At 37.9% G+C, this 14,529-nt stretch overlaps 1 protein-coding gene across 2 annotated transcripts; it reads left to right on the top strand.

The window, feature by feature from the left end:
* The first annotated feature begins 480 nt into the window (after positions 1 to 480).
* On the top strand, positions 481 to 13,475 carry ttll4 (tubulin tyrosine ligase-like family, member 4). 2 transcript variants are annotated; one of them, XM_079881609.1, is made up of 19 exons: positions 481 to 600; positions 3,057 to 4,432; positions 5,129 to 5,199; positions 5,338 to 5,383; positions 6,797 to 6,915; positions 7,801 to 7,911; positions 8,977 to 9,053; positions 9,230 to 9,424; positions 9,506 to 9,588; positions 9,675 to 9,803; positions 9,921 to 10,043; positions 10,174 to 10,272; positions 10,387 to 10,521; positions 10,982 to 11,119; positions 11,693 to 11,789; positions 11,953 to 12,163; positions 12,254 to 12,324; positions 12,629 to 12,678; positions 12,783 to 13,475. In XM_079881609.1, exons 2-19 carry the CDS (start codon positions 3,129 to 3,131, stop codon positions 12,958 to 12,960), a joined length of 3,237 nt encoding a protein of 1,078 aa, XP_079737735.1. In that variant the 5' UTR covers positions 481 to 600; positions 3,057 to 3,128; the 3' UTR covers positions 12,961 to 13,475. The 2 variants fall into 2 exon arrangements, with proteins under 2 accessions (XP_079737735.1, XP_079737736.1); XM_079881610.1 differs by lacking the exons at positions 481 to 600; positions 3,057 to 4,432; positions 5,129 to 5,199; positions 5,338 to 5,383 and adding an exon at positions 6,275 to 6,300.
* The last annotated feature ends 1,054 nt before the right edge of the window (positions 13,476 to 14,529 follow it).

The raw sequence follows: 14,529 nt of genomic DNA, 5'->3' as shown, positions 1-14,529 counted from the left end.
ATCTATCTATCTATCTGTTTATGCGTTTTGCCGATTATTGTCACACTTATTATAGTGAGTAGGCTATATATATATAGGCTATACATTATGAATTGTTGGGAAAAAGTTATTTAGGCTACCTCATCTAACTTTTACTAGAAATGTTTATTATGGTTCAGACCAGTGTTATTTTAGAATTATTTACTATTGTATTATAATTGCTATTGTATTATAATGCCTATTTTTTTAATTATCTTTCATTTTTATCTTCAGTTTTCATTTACATTTTTGGCGTAAGTTTCATTATTATTATTTTTTAATTTTAGTAGCCCTACTTAAACTTGTGATTTCAGTTAACGTTAGGTGCCAATACAACATTTATCATTTCTGTTTTACGTTTTTTATATGACATTTATATTTACATTTTATAGGCCTATTCTCTTTCAATTGCAGCCTGTATATGAGTGTGTGTGTGTGTGTGTGTGTGTTGCTGTCAGACAGACAGGCAGGCAGCAGCGCAGGCAGCACGAGGAGGGAAACAGCACGAGGCGGCAGGCGGGCTTCGCGAGCGCGCGGGAGACTCTGAGGCAAAACTATAAATTACCCTGTCAGCCCGAGCCGGTAAGACGGTTTTTTCATCACTTACTGAAAAAGTCTGTGTGTAGCAATAAACGTTAGTGTTAAACAAAACGGGTTCGTATAGTGCACGAGGACGCTGGTGATGTATGTCATGAGAAAGTATTGTTAGCCCAGTGTGAGGCGACTGTTGTGTGCTGAGCTAACAGGCTAACAGTTACCCTCGCTTTGGCTGTGTCCCAAAATCTAGTACGCTGTCTACGTAGACCCCATTTATTACGGCTATGATACCTAAAATCGCTTTCTAGTTAGGCAGATCACTAGGATTTGATGACAGAGGCCTTATGTCTGCTTAGACTCCATTCAGAACAATATAGCACAGTTCATGTATGTAGATACATGTCTAAGACTGAATCTGAAAGACACTGAAAGCCCAAAATATTGATTATTCATTATAACAAGTTGGGTTTAATGTCTGAAGCGAAGCGAAGGGAAGGTGTTGGTCTTAGCTAGTTTCATAGGATTCAGACTTAACACTGTGTGGATATTTCAAAACCTTGTGAGCTGCCTATACAGAAAACATTTTGGGCTTTATATGTGCCCATCATCCCAAGTTCATTATCAGACTAAACACAGTATCAGATAAGTACTTTAATATTGCTCCACATTACATTCAAGAATACTATGGTACATGTTCAAAAACATGGTGTTAGTATGGTCCTTTGGTAACGTTATATGGACCGTTCATGTGTAACGTTAATTGGTGTCTATAAATCCAGTGCTATTTTTATCTTTATTACTTTAAATCCTTGAATTATTGAATTCATTTAAAGGGGTGGTATAATGCTATTTTCACAAGATGTAAAATAAGTATTTGATTTCTCCAGAGTGTGTATGTGAAGTTTTCACTCAAAATACTCCACAGATATTTTTATATAGCATGTTATAGTTGTCACTTTTTGAGGGTAAGCAAAAACGCAGGTTTTCTGTCTGTCCCTTTAAATGCAAATGAGCTGCTGCTCCCGGCACAGAGGGCGGAGCTTCAACAGCTTGTGTCCTTTTACCTCACACAGACATGCACTGAAAATTTCAAAACCTTTTAGCCTTTTATGTTCAAACCGGAGTCAGACAATGATGGAGAGACTCAAGAAGAAGTGACAACATGTAGACAACATTTCTGAATGGTTAGTTGAAGAATGTATGTAGCTTATGTGTAGTTATCTTCTAGTCATTGATTAGCATATTCTGTCTTGATAATCTATAAATCATGTTCCGGGGGCGGGGTTTATGTAAATGTTAGGGTTAGTGATGTCACTAACCCGGGAGGAATGTCATGTAAGTCCCTACCAACCGTTTCTGTTATTACTTGTGTATTGTTTTAAGCATTAATAAAAACATTTTTTTTTTTAAAGTCCCTACCAGCCGTTTGTTGTAGTCCTTAAAAAGCAGTTTCTTTAAAAGCACATATCTCCCTTTTCTTTGAATTTTGAGCAATGTAACTTTGCAGATGTTGTTTATGCTCAAACAGCAACATCACTTTTCTTTTTTCAAGTAAGAAGGACCATAACTACACCACCTCCTGCCAAAATGGTTTGTTCTCCCCATTGTTCAAGACATGGTGGTTACGGCCTTGTCTCTTAGAATTTTTTTTTACAGTGATTTCTAGCCAGACTGACATCTGCATGTCAGATACCAACCTTTTGAAAGATTAAATATAAATTATTATCTATATAATAAGTCTCCAATAAATCCCTAAATGCAGAGAGTGATTTCACACTGGCCTGCAAGCATGTTTTACTCTACACAAAAAAAAAAGCGACATACGCTATTAAATATTTTAGAGTTGAGCAAATCCAGAATTTTCTAGGTCTGGATATGACCGGTTTTAAAATTCCGTGATATTTGTAGATTTTCCATTTCAGGATTTTCTAGATGGCCACTAAAAATGAAAAGATCTTTCATCCATTTTCATCACCCATTTTCACGTTACAATTAATTTAGGATTTTTTGTATAAACAGTTAAAGATCTGGAAGTGTTGTCATTTGCAAATTTTATATATATATATATATAATTTTTTTTTATTTTTATTTTTATTTTTTTTTTTTTTATTATTATTATAAATTTTTTTTTTCACTCTTAATTATATGCCTAATATGCTGAAAACGGCTCATGAATCTCGTAGATATATTTGAAAAATATTTTCGAAAACTGAAATTTGACAAAGTTAGAGTAGAGTAGTTGGTTGGTTAACATTTCAGTCTGTATCATATTTGTCTTCTGTGAACAGTAAGGCCCGTCGCCTTTGATTGAATATGCCTTCAATCATTTTGACATTTAGACTGCTGAGGCAGACCAGCCTAAGATCTGAAAGTCATATCTGATTATTATAAAATGTCTATGGTGGTTATGGCCCTGCTGAAAGGCTCAAAATGGTATTAACGTTCCACATGGAGCATTTCATCAATAACTGGTGTTATTTCTCTCTGTTTTACAATTGTAGCCCCTCTACCCTTCGCTTCTTCACTTATGCGTGTGCCTGAACCCATGCCAGGGGGGTGTGAGATGGCAATTAATGGCCTCCAGTGGAGCTGAAGACGCAAGGAATGGGGCATCCCGGCCTGCCCTCGTTGTCCAAGCCAAGTCCGCTGTAGTCCATTCACCCACTGCACGAGGCTCCTTCAACGCTGAAAGAAAGAGATTTCAGGGCGGCGCGGGTGATTCGCTGCCTCAGCCGAATGTGAGAGTGCTGTATGATCAGCCCTACTGTGTCTCAGGGATCTCCACACAACGTGCCTATCCACACGTGCCTACCATTAGAGTCAGCCGCGTTCAGAGCACAAGCACGAGTTCTTTGAATGGTGCTAGTAATGGTTTAAGGACACACGGTGTTAGATCGAAGAGCTTGCCTCATATTAACGCTGCTCCTGCTGCATGCCATAGCCACAGTCAGCCCCATTGGAGCCTTGAATCATTTAGGTTAAAGTCAGGGCTGTTGGGTAAAAGGGCCTTTTCGCCTCAGCTGTCCGTTTGTCCTGCCTGTCCCTCCCCACCCAAGTCTTCTTCTCAGAGGTTTGTAATTGAGAAGATCATGCCTACTAATCAGTCTTTGCCTTGGACGAGCAACAAGCTCAGGGATAACAGCAATGGAGTTATGCGGCCCCCAAATGCCAAAATGCCCTCGTACTCCAAACAAGAGACCAATGACCTGCACAGTCCTGCCAATATCATAACCGGCTGCAATGGGACATATACACGAGGCCTCAAAGCAGATGCAATGAAGCCTCCCCAACCGAGCGTGCCTTTAAAAAACGTATGCACGGATGTGCTTTTGAACAAGGCGGCCAAGGATTTGAGGCAGTTTGAGAAGGTCATAGTGGAAGACACTAGAGCAAATGAGCTGGATTGCTGCGTAGGACATGGTGCCAGTGAAGCTTCTCAGAGAGTGACAAAAATCAGCTCTGAGGCAGAGTTCACCACTGTTCAAAAACTCAATGTACATGCAAGACACAGGACACTCAACATTCTGAGCAACATAACACATCTCACAGATAGTTCTGTGCCCATCTGCCTTATTAATGAAGATAAGGAGTCTTGTTTTGCACCCATGGAAACCAACAGTGCCCTCAGTTTTGATATAATGGATGAGAAGTGCCCCTCTGCTGTTCTTTGTGATGGTAAGATGCATGGAGGTGATTGTGCCATTCCAGAGGTGACTGGCCACAATACGGCCTCTCCTCATTCGCCATCTGTTTACACCGTCACAAACCAGATATCTGCCATTCATCTCACGAAAGAGGAAAGTTGTCAGGCCTCTCAGATGGACACAAGCCCCTTGACACTTAATGGAGAGGAGGAAGATAATCCAGAGATTCAGAGGTGTGTGCTTTTAATTGATTTATATATAGGCTATATATATTAGACACAGTACTATTAAAATTTTGGAGGTCTGTAAGATTTTCTTTTTTTTAATGTTCATGAAAAAGTCTCTTCTGATCACCAAGGCTGCATTTATTTGAATAAAAAGTTAAGAGTAATATTGTGAAAGTACTAAAGTTTAAAATAAGTTTTATGTTTCAAAATATTTTAAAATGTAATTTATTCCTGTGGTGGGAATTTTCAGCAAAACTCCAGTCTTCATAGTCACATGATCCTTCAGAAATCATTCTAATATGTTGATTTGCTGCTAAAGAAAAATTTTTTATTATAATGAATGTGAAAACCAGTTGTGTTGCTTAATATTGTTGTGGAAACCATACACTTTTTCAGAATTCATTAAAGAATAGAAAGAAGAACAAAATAAATCTTTTGTAACCCTATAAATGTCTTCACTGTCACTTTTGGTCAGTTTAATTCATCCTTGCCGAATGAAAGTATTAATTTCTTTATAAAAATCTTACTGACCCCAAACTTTTGGATGGTAGATCAAATAATTGGTTTGACTGAATCATTAAAACTTGAATGAACAAGTCGTTTGCATTTTGGACCTAACTTAAAGCACCCATATGTGCACCTCATATAAAAGTCACATGTCAAATGATCAGGGTTTTTTCTGTATCGTAATTCACTTTTCAGACAGGCAATGCTACTAGATGTTGATGAGGAGGAGCTTCCAGATCAGCTGGAGAATGACTTCAGTGATGATGGTAACAGAACTGCTTCTTTCTCAGCATTCATGAACCTGTGTTGTCATAACTCTTTTAGCAAATTGTTTTTGAATGATGTTATATTTTGTCATTGTCTGACTGTTTTAATAAAAAACAATGTTACTTTTTGCTCCTCAGATGATTGTGATGTCTCCTCAACAACGTCCTTGGCAGCCTCGTCCAAGTAATTAGGCTTTTATCTTTAAAACATTCAGCATATAAGGATGAATTGCACTGCTTTACATCGTGTTTCTTAACTCTCTAGAAATTGTAGTGGAAATCCACCACCTGTAAAGTGAAGTCAGGCCACTCAATGGTAAAACTTAAGCAAGGTTTTAATCACAAGCCCTGGTAGATTAATATTAATGATTAGTACCGTCATGCATATTCATTTATCATGAATAAAGACTCTTTCAACATGATAGTCTATATAAAATCCAAGCTGCTGAATTTTGCCACAAAACGCATATACGAGTGATACATTTTCCACAAAATATTCCCTGTACACACTGAGGTCCAGAGTTTTTTCATCAGAAATTTAGTTCAGCTACAGTATTTTGCAAATACCCTTTTTTATCTTTTTGCTGATTCAAAGATCTCTTTCTGTTAGCTAATCCTGGCTTTGTGCTTGTTGCTGGTGATCTGCCAAAGGCTTACTTTTGACAGAGATTTTGAATGCAAAGTAAGGCTGACTATGTAAGCTAGATTACATCTCTTATATACATTTTCTTATGACTTTACATGTTTCTCTTCTAGTCACCTGACATCACCATGGTGATGACCAACACACAGAGGAGGACCTTACAATTTTGTTGTTTGTTCTAGTGGTTGCTGTCAGAGAAAAGCTTTAAACCCAGAGGCCTGTAGAAAGGTCCCACAATTGTTCTTGTATGATAGAAGTAGAACTATCCCTCTATAACAGGAAAATGAGTCTCTAGTGAATTGTCAGGCCCGTGGAGCCATTGTCATGAAGTGACGTCCAGCTGATGGGTTTGTTTGTAGTAGGTGTTTTCTGGTTTTGCTTTTCCCACTCAAAGTAAATGCCCATGTTGAGTGTAAGGCCATTTTGAATCAACCTCAGCGGTTCTACATGACTGTCACGTGAGTTATGTTGCTTTCTGTATCCGTTTTCCACTGATTTATTAAGTTGACTTATTATATTGTATGTTTGTCTGGGTGTTCGATTTAAATATCATTTGCTACGTTTTTTTATTGGAATCTCTTTCTGAAGTGGTTTATTTTTATATGAGGAAGCTGGCTGTTGACCGGTCCTTAAAGCAAATAGTACAAGAATCTTTGAATATGAGTATTTTGGTTCAAGAATTCAAAACTGGTTTGTGATTCTTATCGCAATTGTAATATGATCACAAAATGGGTATGTCTGTCGGAGTTGCTGTTTTTTGTGCTAATTTCAACAGAGCTGAGAGTATTACACTATTATTGCCAGCTGAAAGCATCTTCAAATGTTTATTAAATTAAGTGTCGGGAAATGTGTAGATTTTTCTAATTAGGGGTTCTGAATACATTCTGAGTGTGTAGATTCTGTTGTTGGCCTGCTAATATAAATATGTATGTTTTTTTTGTGTTTTTTCTTTAGTGTGGAGGAGCCTATTAGTCCTGATGTGGAGGGTGATCTGGTGGAGAGACCCGCACTTGTTTCCAGTCTCTTCCCTCATATGTCCCCCACACTGTACTTCAGCACTGCCAATGAAAGAGGTTGGCACACACAAAAAGCTCTGACTTTAAAGGGATAGTTCACCCAAAAATGAAAGTTAGTCCATGATTTACTCACCCTGAATTCATCCTAGGTGTATATGACATTCTTCTTTCAGACGAATACAATCAGAGTTATATTAAATAATGTCCTGGCTCTTCCAAGCTTTATAATGGGAGTGAATGGGTGTATGTCTTTGGAAGTCCATCAAAGCGCATCCATTCATGATTAAAGTGCTCCACGTGTCTCTGGGGGTTAATGAAGGCCTTCTGAAGTGAAGCGATGCGTTTGTCTAAGAAAAATATCCATATTTAAAACTTTATCGACTAAAATAACTAGCTTCCGGCAGACGGCCTACGCAAGTCGACTTGTTACTTGTTACTCTTTTGGCATAAATCGATGCGTACGGCCGTCTGCCGGAAGCTAGTTATTTTAGTCGATAAAGTTTTAAATATGGATATTTTTCTTACACGAACACATCGCTTCACTTCAGAAGGCCTTTATTAACCCCCGGAGACACGTGGAGCACTTTAATCATGAATGGATGCGCTTTGTTGGACTTCCAAAGACATACACCGATTTACTCCCATTATAAAGCCTGGAAGGACATTTTTTTATTTAACTTCGATTGTATTTGTCTGAAAGAAGAATGTCATATACACCTAGGATGACTTCAGGGTGAGTAAATCATGGACTAATTTTCATTTTTGGGTGAACTATCCCTTTGAAGCATCTTTCATATAAATGACACTAGGATTCGTTATTACCTTTGTCAGACACATATTTGGCAGTATATGAACAGATTTTTAAATACACATTTTTCTCTTTTAAAAAACAGCTTTTGTGTTTTAAACATTATTTTGTAACATTTTCTCCACACTTCACAGTGGAGCTGTTGCCTGCTGAACAGAGGAAGCTACTCAAATGGAAGATAACTACAGTCACTCCCAATGTGGTGAAAAACACCATCTCCAGATCGCACTTCAAAGCTACCAAGAGTGAGTCATTGCTTCTGTTTTGCAATGTTGTTTTTAGCAATGTTCAAAATTAAAACTGTTTGCTAAGTAGTTTTCTGCTTGCATTAAGGCTGGAATACACTATATGATTTTTTTATATACAAACAGATTTTAAAATGCTAGGCATCATACACTTGTAAATAGTTACAGAGGAAAAACTGGGCATCACACACTAAATGACTCCGGATCACACACTACCAAGTCCTTTCAAACACAACAAATTCATAAACATGTACTTTGTTACCAGGACATTACGTTTACATTTTTGTATTTAGGAGAAACTTTTATCCAAAGCAACTTTACAAGAGAGGAACAAAGAAATTCATCAATATTACTAATCTATAGGGATGTACCAAAATGAAAATTCTGGGCCGAAAATTCTGGATGCACTTTGCTGAAAACCGAAAATGCTTTTTAAAAATCATTTGTAACATAGCTTTTTTTAAATAATTTGATTAATATTAGACTTTTTAATGAATTTCAATCATTTAATGCAATTACTAAATTTCATGTGGGCACGTTATTTGAGCTGACCTTGCTTTTCCGATGAGCATGAGCAGTACATGAGTGGAGCGTTTGCATGGCCCGTGAGCAACTTAGTGGAGCACATGTGCATAGTGCGGAATATTGAGCGCAGCGTCACTCCGGCATATATTTTCGGCTGTTTTTCTATTTTGGCCAGAAACCAAAATGCCATTTTCATCCATACTAATATACAGTGCCATGTTTATTTGACAACTAGATTATGAAGCAACCTAGAGAAGAGAAGAAATGCAGGGAAATGTATGACAAATTAAATCAATATGTGTTCTGAAATCACTCAATGTCAAACATGTTTAATATCATCTGACTGGATGGATTCATAGTCTGTGCCCATCATACAGTGTGCATTTTCTTTGAAATCCGCCAACTCTGACTGCCGAAAATCTGCAGACTGGCTCTGATTTCCAGCAACCAGTGCTTACTCATCCAGACTGCAAAAGTTATGTCATGAATTCCAGCCTATAGTCTGCAGTCTGTTGTGTCATGTGCTGTTCTTAATTCTAGAGAGTCATGATTGGCTGGGCTGCTGGGGTCACCACATGAAGTCACCAGGGTTCAAGGCTATTAGAGAGTTTCAGAAGGTAAGATTATCATATGTGTATTACCATTGTGTAATAGAAATCCATCAAGGTTGTTTCTCATATTAAATGACCGGGAAATGCTCTGTCAAGTTGCTGGTGTTATTTTGACACATTTCGTAATTGCCTTATACTTCCTGTCAGCTGAGTATTAACAAGCATGCATTTCTGTTTGGCAGCTGAACCACTTTCCAGGCTCCTTTCAGATCGGCCGGAAGGACCGACTTTGGAGGAACCTGTCCAAGATGCAGGCACGCTTTGGCAAAAGAGAGTTTGGCTTCTTCCCACGCTCCTTCATTCTCCCACAGGATATCAAGCTGCTGAGGAAGGCCTGGGAGGATGGAGGCAGCAAGCAGAAATGGATTGTCAAACCGGTAACATTACATCACTAGAGTTGTTGTGAAATTACTTTCTGAGATTCTTGTCATTGACGTGCTGCCGTTTCTCGCATTTAGCCTGCATCTGCTCGTGGAATTGGCATTCAGGTCATTCACAAGTGGAGCCAAATGCCACGCAAGAGACCGCTCCTCGTGCAGAAGTAAGTTGGATGACCTCAAAACATATTTAATTCCTCGTTGCGAGAGGTTTCTGATCTTTTAAACAATGTGGTCTGTGTTTCTGCAGGTATCTTCACAAGCCCTACCTCATCAGTGGGAATAAGTTTGATCTACGCATCTACGTGTATGTGACTTCTTATGACCCACTCCGTGTTTACATCTTTAACGATGGACTAGTACGTTTTGCAAGCTGCAAGTGAGTATATGTCATTCAACAAAGCCTTTAAAAATATGCTGATGTGGTGGGTTTGCTCATTTAAACTGATTGTTTTTTGTTTGTTTGTTTGTTTGTTTGTTTGTTTTCTCAACACAGATACTCTCCTTCTATGAAGACCCTCAACAACAAGTTTATGCACCTTACAAACTACAGTGTAAATAAGAAGAACTCTGAGTATCAGAGTAACAGCGATGACAAGGCCTGTCAGGGCCATAAATGGTAAGAATAAAGAGTTATTACACAGGTATTCAGGGTGCATTAATCAGCAGCCAGCTCATGGCCTCAAGATAACCATTATAAGTAAAATTTTAGAACTGGTCTCAGAATCATAATATATTATTTAATGCAGGGCTTTAAAGGCACTGTGGCAATACTTGGGCTCTCAGGGTATAAACACCACTCTCATCTGGGAGAAGATCAAAGATATGGTCATCAAAACCATCATTGCGTAAGTGTCCTGTAATTTCTTGTCTAGTTTTGTATTTGCAGAATGTCCTTGTATATGTGCACACTATGTTCATCTAAACTGAACTTCAGTGTATTGTCTCTCTTCCCATGGCAGGTCTGACCCCTATGTGAACTCACTGGTGAAGATGCATTTACGTTCTGCCTATAGTTGTCATGAGCTGTTTGGCTTTGACATCATGTTGGATGAGAATCTGAAGCCATGGGTGCTGGAGGTGAACATCTCACCCAGGTACAGCATACAGGAAATCCTACAGCTGAAGCTGTTCAGAATTTACAGTTGGCAGGCAACTTTAGGTCAAGCCATTAGTTACTAAGTCAATAACCATCAGTTACACTGATTTTAGGAGCAATGTTATTTTACTTGGTTATATTAATTATTGGAATAATCTGAGTGTGTGAATCCCAGTGTTTGTTTGGCACACAAAGGAGGGTAACTCACTAACAAATTTACACTAAACAGTAAGTTTTCTAGTAGTGTCACTGGTACTGCTTATAGTTAGTCCCCAACATTATCAGTTCCTGTAAGATTAAGATTTGGCCCTTTATAAATGCACTGAACCAGAGGATTTTTCCCATAAAACATGTTCATTTAGTTTCATAATTTTTATTTTTCCAAGTTGTTGTGTTCCACATAATCCTGCAAACTGTATTAAATATTGTTATCATAATGTTTCCTTTTCTCTCTATAGTCTGCATTCGAACACACCGCTGGACGTCAGCATCAAGGGTCAGATGATACGGGACCTGCTGAATCTTGCTGGCTTTGTCTTGCCATTGAGAGAAGACAATGAGCCTTCCACTTCCAGTGCCAGCAGCTCCACCAGCAGGTCAGTTTGGGTTTTACATTGTTCCAAAATTTGTATATTGACTTGTATTTTTGTATATTAATTGGTATTTTTATACATTACCACTCAAAAGTTTGGGGTCAGTACGTTTATTTATTTATAAAATATTTCTATTTCAAATAAATGCTGTTTGTTTAAACTTTTTATTCATCAAAGAAGCTGTTTTCAACTGATAATAATAAGAAATGTTTCTTGAGCATCAAATCATCATATTAGAATGATTTCTGAAGGATCATGTGACACTGAAGACTGGAGTAATGATGCTGAAAACTCAGCTTTACCACCACAGGAATAAATTACATTTTAAAATATATCAAACTAGAACAGTTATTTGAAATTGTTTTTTGAAATTTTTTCTGTATTTTTGATCCAATAAATGCAGCCTTTGTGTGCATGAGATTTATTTTTTATTTTTTTCCAAAAACTTTTGAAAAATCTTATCAACCCATAACTTTTGAATGGTAGTGTAAATATATATTATTCATTTATTTCTTGTTGTTGTTATTAAATGATTTATTTTTGACTCTTATTGAAGTTTTACTGTATATTGTTCAGTTTATGTGGAGTGGTGCGAGAGAGATGGCGATCAGACATATCGACTGATGAGAAAGTAAAGAGAGCTTTTTATCTGAGCCAGCGCTTTGGAGACCAGGTACTCGAACACACCCTGTCTTTATCATACATGTATCACTGGTCACTTAAGCTACACAGAAAGCCCTGTTCAATCATCCAAGCTGAAAGTTACTGATAATACTAATGACTGCATTACCTCAATTCCTCACACATTTGAATGAAATATGTTTTTGTCTGTGTAGGAATTCTGTGCCACAATCCTGGATGTGCTGACGCCTGATGATGTGCGTGTCCTGGCAGAGAGTGAGGACGAGTTAAGTCGTACAGGAGATTTTGAGCGAGTTTTTCCCTCTCATGCTTCCTCCCGGTACCTCCGCTTCTTTGAGCAACCGCGCTACCTCAACATCCTCCTCAACCAATGGGAACAGAAATACTGGCTCAGCAGGAGCAAAGGTGTGTGTTTGCATTACACCGTGCTTTGATCTGTACCTCTGGCTCGGTTTGTGTAGCTATCCATTTTGACTCTTTCCATACTTCATTTAGGTATCAATCTACTGAGGGATTTGTGTGAGAAGAGAGTGCACCTGGGGAACCTGGCAGATTCTGTTCATCACGTAAGTGCAGCCGCACCACAGTACACTATTGGAATTTGAGGTTTTGGATACAATACCTAAAGAAAGGGCTTTATAAAAGTCCTGTAATGTGACAAATTTCTATACAGTAGATTGGTACCTGACATACAAATGGAAATCATCCCCAGCAATCTCTGTGATTTATTATATATATTGATTATATTGATTTTAAAATCATGTTTACCTAAAACTACTAGTAAGGTAGTGGAAATTCATTGGTCATTGCTTGTGTGAACTCTGTTGAAGATTTACTATATTTACGTTATATATGTGCTTGTTTTCATAGTGGTCTTCCAAGTCGTATCATGGACATAGATCTCAGCTGTCTAGATCTAGGTATGTACACACCTACAACCATCCCTCACTGACAACTTACATCTAACCTTATTCTCATGACCTTACTCTCATTCTTATGTCATGTCGCTCTCTCTGTTTCTCAGTGTGATGGTCAGTCAGAGATCTGATGCTGAAGACGAAGACTTGTCTGATCGGGAGGTTCAGTCAGTCACCATGAGTCTTCCAGACATGAGTTTGCTGAGTACTGTTAGCCTGAGTCCCAGTCCCACCTCCAGCTCCAGCCTGGTCAGTGACAGCCTGCCTTCTCACGACGACCTTTGAACTCGACCCCCACAATTCAAACTGGACATTCAGAGCTTCTAAACTGTGTGTATACTTAACATCTCAGCTAAAGCTCCTAGTAGAGCTCTTAGAGTTGTGCAGTTCTGCATTTGGAGGGAAATAAGACTGGAAAGCAGACTAAATAAAATAACTGGCCAAATGGATGAGTGTTAAAAGCAGTATTTTGATGCTGGAACACACAATACACGTATATATACACAGTGCATGTGGGTGGCAGGAAGAAAGAGCTCTTTTGTTTGGGGGTTTGATTGCATTTCCATATGAGCCTATAAATAATTCGGCTTTGTTTACATCAAAGGTCTATGTATAGTACAGGCCTCTTTTGGGCAGATTATTTTAAATGTGTGGGATGAAATATGAAGTTTGGAAAATATATACTATTGTAAAAATAAAAACATTCGCTGTCTTATCTTCTAAAGAAATTTGCATGCCTGGAAGAAGGGAGACAACATGCTCAGGTTAGGGTTTTTAAATTAAAATTGCTATTTGAAATATGACTGTTTAATTCTTTCATAACCATTTTAATTAGGTCTTCAAAAGTGTTGAAATATTAAGAGTGATCTGAGCATTTGAATGTGCGTGTTTACTACAGTATGCGCGTCGTTGTAAATGTGTCCATCGTATAAAGCCATTGTGTCACTTCAGAAGACTTGAATTTGGATTCAAAATGGAGGGACAGAAGTCTCAGGTTTAAAAAAAAATTTCTTCATTTGTTTTTGAAAGTTGAACGAAAATCTTATAGGTTTGAAACGACATGAGGGTGAGTACATGATGACAGAATTTACATTTTTGTGTGAATTATTCCTTATAAATACAGTAAGCTGAGTCTTGGATAAAACTAATTCTATATCAGAAATCATATCGATACATCAACTATACAAATTTTTATATTGCGAAATCTCAATATAACTATCGTTACACCCCTACTGACCGGTATTTCTGCATGGGTAGGTTACAGGAATAGTGTCTAATAGGGGCAGATTGCCTTTAGTATGTGTTTAGTTACTATTGAACACTTACTATGTGTTTACTTTTATAATAAGTGGTACAATTACTATTGCTCTTAGCGAATTGAGCAAACGGTGTGCAACAGTTGTTCTCATCTAGGGGTCTGGGAGCCCCAAAAAAACTTCTAAGGGACCCTAAAAATTATATTTCTTATTTTAGTTAAATTTTTCTTTCTTTTAAGAGGCACGGTTCCCATGGTCTTGGGAAAACCTGGATAAATGAGGAAGCTTAAATTTAGGTGTTATTTCTAGACCTGAAAAACTAGAGATGCTAGAAAAACTCATAAAAAATAACTTAATTGTTTGTAATAAGAGAGTACAAAAAGAATGCATTTTCCAAACCATACCTTCACTTTATCCAGATGCTCTTAACCCTATTATAAATTATTTATTTTTTAGAGTCGTCGGGACAGGACATGCGTCATTTGCCCGTACGTGTCACATCATATTCGTAAACAAACATGGCTTTGGAACATGGAAGGTGTGGGAGTAGCGTGAAGATTGACCATGGACCACGCAAAACAAAAAACCTCCGGGGAAT

Source organism: Squalius cephalus (genome assembly GCF_949319135.1).
Source record: "Squalius cephalus genome assembly, chromosome: 9".
NCBI lineage: Eukaryota > Metazoa > Chordata > Actinopteri > Cypriniformes > Leuciscidae > Squalius > Squalius cephalus.
The sequence above is the reverse complement of the archived record's forward strand: the minus strand, read 5'-3'. Positions and strand labels throughout refer to the sequence as shown.